The sequence below is a fragment of the Microtus ochrogaster genome, chromosome 1, assembly GCF_000317375.1.
Source record: "Microtus ochrogaster isolate Prairie Vole_2 chromosome 1, MicOch1.0, whole genome shotgun sequence".
Taxonomy (NCBI): Eukaryota; Metazoa; Chordata; class Mammalia; order Rodentia; family Cricetidae; genus Microtus; species Microtus ochrogaster.
In genome coordinates this window covers 83,522,087-83,531,484 of record NC_022009.1, presented here as the reverse complement: position 1 = coordinate 83,531,484, position 9,398 = coordinate 83,522,087, and the positions used below count along the sequence as shown (strand labels likewise).

At 37.5% G+C, this 9,398-nt stretch overlaps 1 protein-coding gene across 2 annotated transcripts in view; it reads right to left on the bottom strand.

Annotated features, from left to right (window-relative positions):
• Hltf (helicase like transcription factor) overlaps nucleotides 1-9,398 on the bottom strand; it is a 61,850-nt gene that overhangs the window by 26,973 nt on the left and 25,479 nt on the right. For both annotated transcript variants that reach the window (XM_026782664.1, XM_013347929.2), the window contains 3 exons: nucleotides 8,695-8,774; nucleotides 7,588-7,674; nucleotides 4,115-4,212 (listed from right to left, as the gene is read on the bottom strand). In XM_026782664.1, coding sequence (XP_026638465.1) covers nucleotides 4,115-4,212; nucleotides 7,588-7,674; nucleotides 8,695-8,774 — 265 coding nt within the window. The remainder of the gene's footprint in view (nucleotides 1-4,114; nucleotides 4,213-7,587; nucleotides 7,675-8,694; nucleotides 8,775-9,398) is intronic.

The window sequence follows — 9,398 nt, the reverse complement described above, 5'->3', positions numbered from 1 at the left end:
TCTTTGGGACTTAACAACTGCAGGAACCAGGCAGGACAGAAACCTCAGACAACAAGCATGTATATCAAAGAGCTGTGCCAGCAGGAATATCGTAAATCAGTCTTTCTACAATATAAAATTAAACTGTAATGATAACTACATTAATAACTATCATATTGTGTCAAATCGTAAAGCTGATAAACATATAAAACATGTTACACGAATTAGCCTTTCCTACCAATGTTTATATAGTCTGTTTATATAGCCATTTCATTACTATGTAGCCCAGGCTAGTCTCAAACTCATCATCTTCCTGCCTCTGTCTCTCAAACACTTGGATGAAAGGTATATTTAGCATGTCTTTAATCTTAAATTAAAAGTCCAACAACTTTCTTTGTAAACAACAGACTTAGATGATTTTGAGCAAGAAAAGAAAGAAAGGAAGGAAACAAGGAAGCAGGCAGGGAGGGAGGGAAGGAAAAGACAAGTCAGGACTAGCAAGAAGATGCTATGGAGATAAAGCTAGCAAATTCTTAAAGGTGAGAATTGAAGCTCTAAGAATAGCAAAAGCTTGAAAATAATGAAAAGGACATGTATGAGAGAAAGAAGTTAACAGGAAGGAAGCTTAGGACATAGGACTTAAGTATGGGCCATGAGGAAGAGAGAAGATAGTGTTGTCCTTATACTTCAGATGACTGACTTGGAAGAACTGAGTGATAAAAGTATAGAAAAATTTACTCAAAGAGAAAAGAAGTGAGAAAGAAAATTATTTGTGATATTTGGTCACTATAGACCAGTGGTTCTTAGCCTTACTAATGCTGTGGCCCTTTAACATAGTCCCTCGTGCTGTGATGACCCCCAATCATAAAATTACTTTTGTTGCTACTTCATAACTGTAATTTTGGTGCTGTTATAAATCATAGTATAAATATTTTTGGAGACAGGTTTGCCAAAGGGGTCTCAATCCACAGGTTGAAAACCACTACTATAGACGACATAGAGCACAGAACATAAACATTGGCGTACAGGTGCAAGTAAAAGATGTGTACATGTATTTTAAAGTTACAGTTAGATAACAAATGTACCTAGGAAGATGTCTTTAAGTATCTCTAAAGAGAACGTGTACAATAAGAAAAACAAAGTGCTAGGGGACTGAGCCTGCCAACAATAAAGAACCACACTATGCTTTTTCTGTTAAGGTTATAGTACTCCAGTGGAGAAAAAGTAAAGCAAAGATGACTGCACTCTGGGAATTCTTGGGTCTTCCTGAGTAAGTAAGAATCTCATTAAGTTTTTTTATAATTATTTTTTTTCCTTTTAGGATCGCTATGTAAACCAGCTTTGCCTCAGAAGTCTAGAGTTCCTAAGAACAACTAACTGTATATGAGTCAGAAGCCAAGCAATGGCAGTCAGAAAGTCAGAAGAACAAAGAGGATGAGACCCAGAAGACAAAGAATAGCAGAGCTCAAGAAGGAAATGGGGTGAAGTGCTCACCTGAAATTCACAATACTTTCTATACACAGTGACTCCAGGTGACATTTTAAAAAGTGCAAAGTACTCTCCAGCATGAGGGGGAAAATCGGAGCTCAAGAACATACAACAATGGGGATCAAAGGTTTCCCCAAAGGGAGTTTCCATAGCAAATGAGACTCAACAACAGATTAAATAAACTAGAGAAATACACATAAAATAGAAAAGTCAAAATATTAAAACTTAGGGAGAATCTAAAATAAAGATAAAAACACAGAGAATATTTTTTGTAACCTGGTAGAGAAGAGATTCAATTTGAGAATGAATTTTTCATTAAAAAATCTGAAACAAATGGGTGGCAATGAAATGGAACAATATATATTTATGAAAAGAATAAAACTCAGAATGAAAAAAAGCTCTCAATTTGGGGGTTATGACCCCTTCGGGAATTGAATGTCCCTTTCTCAGCGGTCACTTAAGACCATTGGAAAATATATTATGATTCATAACAATATCAAAATTACAGTTATGAAGTATCAGCAAAAATAATTTTGTAATTGAAGGTCACCACAACATGAGGAACTAGATTAAAGAGTCACAGCATTAGGAAAGTTGACAAACACTGTTCTATATGATTATTATAATATATAATAATAAATGTCCATTATTGCTTTAAATTTTTGAATGGTTTTATCTGCCAGATTTTTTAAATATGAAATATGATTACCAATTTTATATTTATCTAGTAATCTATTTTCATCTTGTTTTGCATGTGGTACTGGCCATGCTGGACAAGCAGTCTACCACAGATCTATGCCCCTTAGCTGACCATTTTAAAAATACAACTGCAGATACCAAACCTTTAGGAACTATGAGTCTCTATCAGTATTTCTAAGTTTCACCTTGAACCTGCCATTTAAGCATGCACTTATAGCTCTTGCCAAGGCAAACCACACATCTAAAAAAAGACCATAGCTTTACTGGAACAAAAATAGAGAGGGGGAAAAAATACCACAACCCATATGCCTCAAGAAAAAAATGATACATAAGTTGTTTGTTTCCCAGCTGCTCAGACTCCAAAAATAACCACACAGAAACCATATTAATCACTGCTTGACCAATCACTTAAGAATATTGCTAACTACATCTAGAATTAACCCATCTCCATTACTTTATATTTTACCATGAGGCTCGTGGCCTACCGGTAAAGTTTCAGCATATCTGTCTCTAGAGGTGGCTCCATAGCTTCTCCAACTACACCTTCTTTCTCCCAGCATGCAGTTTAGCTATCTCCACCTACCTCTACTCTACCCTACCAGGCCAAGCCAGTTTTTTATTAACCAATGGTATTCACAACATACAGAGGGGAATCCCACATCAAAAAGTCAAGAGAAGGAATAATTTATTTTAAAATAAATAAACCAAAACAAAATGATGTCATGCTGTAGAGAGGAACAGAACATAATGTGAAGAAGAAATGCATTAAGTCAATGCCTAAGAAGTAATCAAGAAAAAAATATATATTAAGAAGAAAAGAGAAATATAATATCAAAAAGAAGAGAGTAGGTATGATGAGTCACCTGGGATATCCATCCCAATGCAATTCTGACAACTGGAAGCAGAAGCCAATGCAGTAAGAGCATAAAGAAGACATCAACCTCCAAGAGCTTATCTGTAACAGGGAAGGAATGCAATAATTTCGAGGTGAGACACAATCAAAAGGAAGTATATCAAATGAAGACCTGAATATTTTTCATGAAAAACCTAGAGTGAAGAACCAAGAGATGGTGGAAAAGAACAGAGAAACAAAGTGGGGAAAATGGAATAAGGCAAATTAAAGCAATTGTCTTATGAAGAGCAGGACTTCCTCTTCCTGAGATAGGACAGAACAGGAGACAGATACCTTGAAGAAAGCAAGAATGAAAGCTCACACTCAGTGATATTTACGTTCACATGCTTCCAAAATAATCCTATTTCATTATAAAATGAAGCAAGGACATAAAACAGAATGCTTCTTACAAGTAACATACAGAGATCCTATTCCAATGAAAAGTTCTTAAAAAGGAAAACAATCTGCAGGGAGAAAAAACATGCCTTTCTGGGTTTTTTAGCCTTAAAACAAGAAACTCTGGGGTCAAAATGTTTTCCACATTGAGCTCTCTGGTGTACTTGACTGGATGGTCTTAGTCAAGTTATTTAACCTCTCAATTTGGTCACCTGGAAACTGAAAATGGTGAGGATTAAGTGAGAAAAATCTATGAAAAGAAATTCAGACCAAAGCAAGCAGACAGGAACACATATGATGCTATGCATTGTTTTATATTACAGGTTACTATTAGTGTAATTCTCACAATTTCCAAAATCAACTTTTAAATATGATAAGAGTATTAAATTATAAACATGTCCCTCTTGGAACAAGAATGGAAGGAACAGAAGTGCAAATCAAAGTCTACATTAGCAATTAGTAAGTTAATCATACAATTAGTAAGTTAATCATACAATTAGTAAGTTAATCATACAAGCCTTCAAAGACAAAGCACTCAGTTCAGCAAACATAATTCACTGAACAGACAGAAAGTGAAATGAAGGTCATATGTATTCCTAACAATCCTTTCTTACGGACAAATATGATATCCCACTTTAAGCAGACAGGCATTAGACTTACAATCCAATTGCTCAGCACAGAAAGTGGACAGATGATCAGTGTTGCTCTTGACCTCTCTCCAGTGTCACATTTCTTTAACCCCTCCATTACAGATGCTCCTAAAAGAACAAGGAGTTGGTAGGCTTTACCTGTTTTCTTAAATACTGAGGTATTCATCTAAATACAGTCCTAACAATCATCATCTATGAAGACAGAAATCCAGAAGAATTGAAAAAGAGAAAATAGGTATGGGGTGAAGGGGGGGGTGAAAGACAGATCTCTATGATTTGGGGGCAGTCTGGGTCTACAGAGGGAGTTCCAGGGCATCCAAAGCTACACAGAGAAACCCTGTCACGATAGACAGACAGACAGACAGACAGACAGACAGACAGACAGATAGATGGATGGATGGATAGATAGCCAATAATTAAGTAGTAATTATTTATCAAGAAAAATTAGAGGACTGTAACAGGACAATTGGAGCAGTTGTCCCTCTTCAGTTAAACTTTCCCAGAAACACCTTCATAGACACAACCAGGGGTATTTCTATGGTGATTCTAACCCCAAGCAAACTGACAAAGATTAACTATCACAATTCCATCTCCTGTCAACTTGACATACAAGCAAATCACTTCAAGTCATAACATTGCACTCTGGCCCCTGAACCCTCATGCTCATCTCAAAATTCATTTAATTTCATTTCTAAAATTTCTCACAGACTTTTTGATAGCCCCAGGACTGTTCAATAGTTCAAAGGTTCTTATGAAACTCAGGCAAATTTCTTAACTGTGAGTCCCCATAGCTTTTCTCTCAAACATCCTAAGGTCGTAGTATCTCCAACATCTTGGACTTCCACTCTACCCAAGGCCACACAGGCCTCCCACACCTCCCTCCTAGATGTCTGGCCCTTCCACACACTTTCCAGCCTCAGCAGCTTTTGAAACCTTGCCATGCCTCCACGAACCTTTCCTTATGCATCATATGGACAAAACTTCCAAGTTACATAGTCAGCTCAAAATGTAGCTTGATCCCTTGGATCAAAGCTGCAACCACTTCTGTGTACTTTTAAGGCTGACCCTGAGCAAACACTACTCTGGGTGGCAGCTGTGGAGCAGAGAACACCTTCAGTGGCATTGTGTCTTGGCGCTCTCCCTTTAAATTCACCTGCCCTGTTACAAACTGAAGCCTTCAATGGGTAAGGTCTTGCCCTCTGTGTACTTCTCGTATCCCAGTACAGCTGCAAAATTCTTCTTCAATGCTGTTAATCTCTGTAACAATTATAGTCCCTCTCTCCATTATCTCTGCTGTCCTCAACTATAAATTCTTACTTCTTCCTTGCCAAGCTGCATGTTTTTCTTACCTTTTTGCCCCTCTTACAGTTTTCTCTGTCAACCTGTGTAAGAGCAGTGAGCAGTAACCATTGCACAGCCTAAATGTTATCCTTTCTTAAAATTACTGTGCCAAATAATCAATCAATGCTTTGCCACATCCAAATGGTTAAGTCACAGACGGAATGAAGTCAGGTTCTTTGCCAGAAAAAAACACAAAAAGCCGCTAGCCCAGTTCACAAGAGAGTCCTTTGAAAGCTGATGGGCCAATTCCCTACTATTCTCACGTCTCTCAGAATTCTGATCTTCCAAATTCCCACCAAAATGGCCCATTAGTCTCTTGTCTAAAGAATGTCTATAGCCTGTAGCTTCAAAACCTTCCACATTGATTCTATAAACCAGTGCTAAATGCTTACAAACCAGTCAGGGTTAGCATAGCAATAACACCATTCCTTAGTACCAATTTTTTCTTAGTTTTGTGACAAAATACCTTACAAAAGCAAATAAAGAAATTATTTGGCCTTAAAACTGAGAATATATTGCCCATTATAGAGGCGGCAACATCCAAAGTCAGGACGTACAGAAAAATAAATGTGCAGCTCCCTTTCTCCTTACTAAGTCCAGAACCTTCCCATGGAATGGAACTACCTACATTCAGGATGGATTTTTCTCTCCCTAATTAATTTTTTCTAGATTTAAGTTTCATTATATGTGTGCATATGGTGTGTGTGTGTGTGTGTGTGTGTGTGTGTGTGTGCCTGAAGAGGTCAGAAAGAAGTAGCTATATCCCGTGGAGTTGGGGTTAAAAGCATTTGTGTTAGGAACAGAATTTGGGCCCTCTAAAATAGTAGTATGTATTCTTAACCCCTAAGCCATACAGGTTCAAAACATACCTTTTTTATTAATTAATTTATTTTACATCCAGACCATACCGCCCCTCCCTCTCCTCTCACTCCCTTCCCCCACTTACTTTCTGTCACGTTCCCCCACCTTGATCTACCCCTCCTCCATATTCTCTCAGAAAGGAGTAGGCCTCCCCTGAACATCAGCAGAACATTGCATATCAAGCTGCCCTAAGAACAAGCACCTGCTCATGTATTCAGGTTGGGCAAGGCAATTCAGCATGAAGAATAGGTTCCCAAGAGCCAACCAAAAGCACCAACAGCCCTGCTCCCATTGCCAGGCGTCCAACAGACAAACAAACCAAGTTAAAAACTGTCAAATATATGCAGAGGGCCTGTGTTGGTCCCATGCAGGCCCCTAGTTGTTTGTTCAGATTCTGTGAATTCCCATCAGCCAGACTAGCTGTTTCTGGGGGTTTCTGATGTCCCTGATTCCCCCCTGGCACATATAATTCCTCCTCCCTCTCCTCAGCAGAACTCCCAAATTCTGCCCAATGTTTGACTCATGTCTATAAATCGGCCCCACTCAGCCACTGGATGAAGGCTCTGTGATGACAACCTGGGTTGTCACAGGTGATGGCCCATTCAGGCTATGCACCCACTGCTGCCAGGAGTCTTAACTGGGGCCATTCTTGTAGACTCATGGAGGTTTCTTTTGCATCAAGCTTCTACTGGACTCCATAAAGCCTCCATTTCCAGTCATCGTTCTAAAACTCTCCTCTTCGCTCACCCCCCAACTCAATCCCTCAAATTCCTATGTCCACCTACCCCTAGTTGAACCAGATCTCCTCCATTTCCCCTTCCCTGGGAAATCCAAGTGTCCCCCCTTAGGCCCTTCTTGTGACCTAGCCTCTCTGGGTAAAATACACCATTTTTAAACAGACCACATGCAAGTCTGCTCTTAGGTCATCATACTGTTTTATCTTTTTGTATCATTTAACATCAAAAATCTTTTATTCGTTGCATTCCCATGACTGCTCAATAAGCCACAGAAATAAGATTTTGTGCTGTATATGGAAACCAAGGCACAGAGATAAAATTCTCTCAGACATCTATCCTTAATTCTATCTTTTTCCATCATATTCATAAAGCAATGTTGTTTTTATAAAGCTCATTGACATTTTTTAAATGAAAAGCAAATCATAATCATACTAAATTTAGGTCTTTAAATTCATCCAAGTTAAGCTTTAAATCAATCATAAATGACTCTGCTCCTTTACTAGAACAAAACAGGGTTGGGGGAGTGGAAAACTAAATTACTGACCCTTTTTCAACATTTTCTTCTTTGTTACAGGGGCAGATGAAGTAAGTGCATGAGCAAATGTTGTATCTTCTTTAACTTTAGATGATCCTGATAAGAAGAAAAAAAAAATCACAGAATCATAAAATTCTTTACTCTGCCTCCTCAAGCACCTTCAATATTCTACAACTTGGAAGATTATATTATTAAATAAAAATAGTATTTGGTAAATAACAATGCCATTTATGACACTAAGCGTAGGACTATAGCTCAAAGATATGATGTAATTACACCCCAGCAGTCACTTCTCTTAAAAGAAGAGAAAGTAGGAACAGATAAATGCAAACAGATTCAACTCTCAGGAAAGAAAGCTGTATCAGTATGAAGCAGCCAAATCTCACATCAGTCCAATGGTGATACTCTGTTTTCCAAATGTATTTCTCAGCTAACCAGAAAGACAATAGGACTTGAAAATAAAGAATGTCATAAAAATGAAGGAAACATTCTTTTATATGTGCTTAATGTGAATGTTGCCAAGAAGGAACTCCAAACCTGTTCATTACTTGTGTGTGTGTGTGTGTGTGTGTGTGTGTGTGTGTGTGTGTGTGTGTGTATGCATTTGTATGTGTACATGCTTGAACAAACCTGTGTAAAAATACAGTGTTTTATGCAAGATATTATAAGTAGAAGAAAATGACTGTTTTGTTTCAAGTTGGATTAAATATTCAGCACTAGATTTTTAACTTGAAATTATTCGTTGAATTTAAATCATTTAATTCATTAACACATGATAAATTCATGAGAAGTTCAAATGCAGGGAAGAGTTCAAAATTTTATACTATTGATAAAAACCTTTCAAACTAAGAAGATGTCAATTAATGATTGCTTCATTTTAAAATCTTCACACACAGATTATGTAAACACTGTGATGTAATATACACTTACTTTTTACTCTACTTTTAGTATCTGACTGTGCATTTTTCAGCTTATCTAAAATATAGATAGATAGATAGATAGATAGATAGATAGATAGATAGATAGATAGATAGATAGATAGATAGATAGATAGATAAAAAGCTGGACACACTAGGCGATCAGAATATATGACAGAGTCAAACCAAGTAGTATTACCTTTCATTTTCTGTGCCAGTTCACTAGTTTCAATTTTCTCTGAATCACTGCTTTCAGTATACTCAACAGAAATTTTTCTTCTGAAATTGAGAGATACAAAATAAAATGTAGTAAAGCAATATGTTTAACACATTCAATACAGAAGCTGTTTAACTCCTATTCACTGTTTAAAAATTCTTTCAAAAAAGTCCCTGATTTGCCAAGCAAAAGTCAAATATGCTAAAAGTTTTTTTTCCTCTTTTGCATTTGTAAAATCTAGTACCACTAAGATTACATTTGAAAAGTCATTCACATAGAATTCAGTATTCAGTAGTTCAACTAAAACACTGATGGAACATTAGAAACAAAAAGAGACGGTAGATGACAGCCACATGCAAACTGTTAAATTTATAAGGAAGTAAAGCAAGGACTTCTAGAGCCACCTTCCCTGTGAGAGGAGTGAAGACAGGAAAACACTAGCTTCAGTAGCAAAGAAATAAGGAGTAAACAGAACAGGAATGTCCACAGTTGATTCTAAAATACTCAAGACCCAATTGGGGCATTCTGTGTTCTCCAAAGAGGCCTGGGAACAACTAGAGAGGATGAGGACCCAGCTTAGGACAGACAGACCTTCAGACCCCAGCTTAGGACAGACAGACCTTCAGACCCCAGCTTAGGACAGACAGACCTTCAGACCCCAGCTTAGGACAGACAGACCTTCAGAC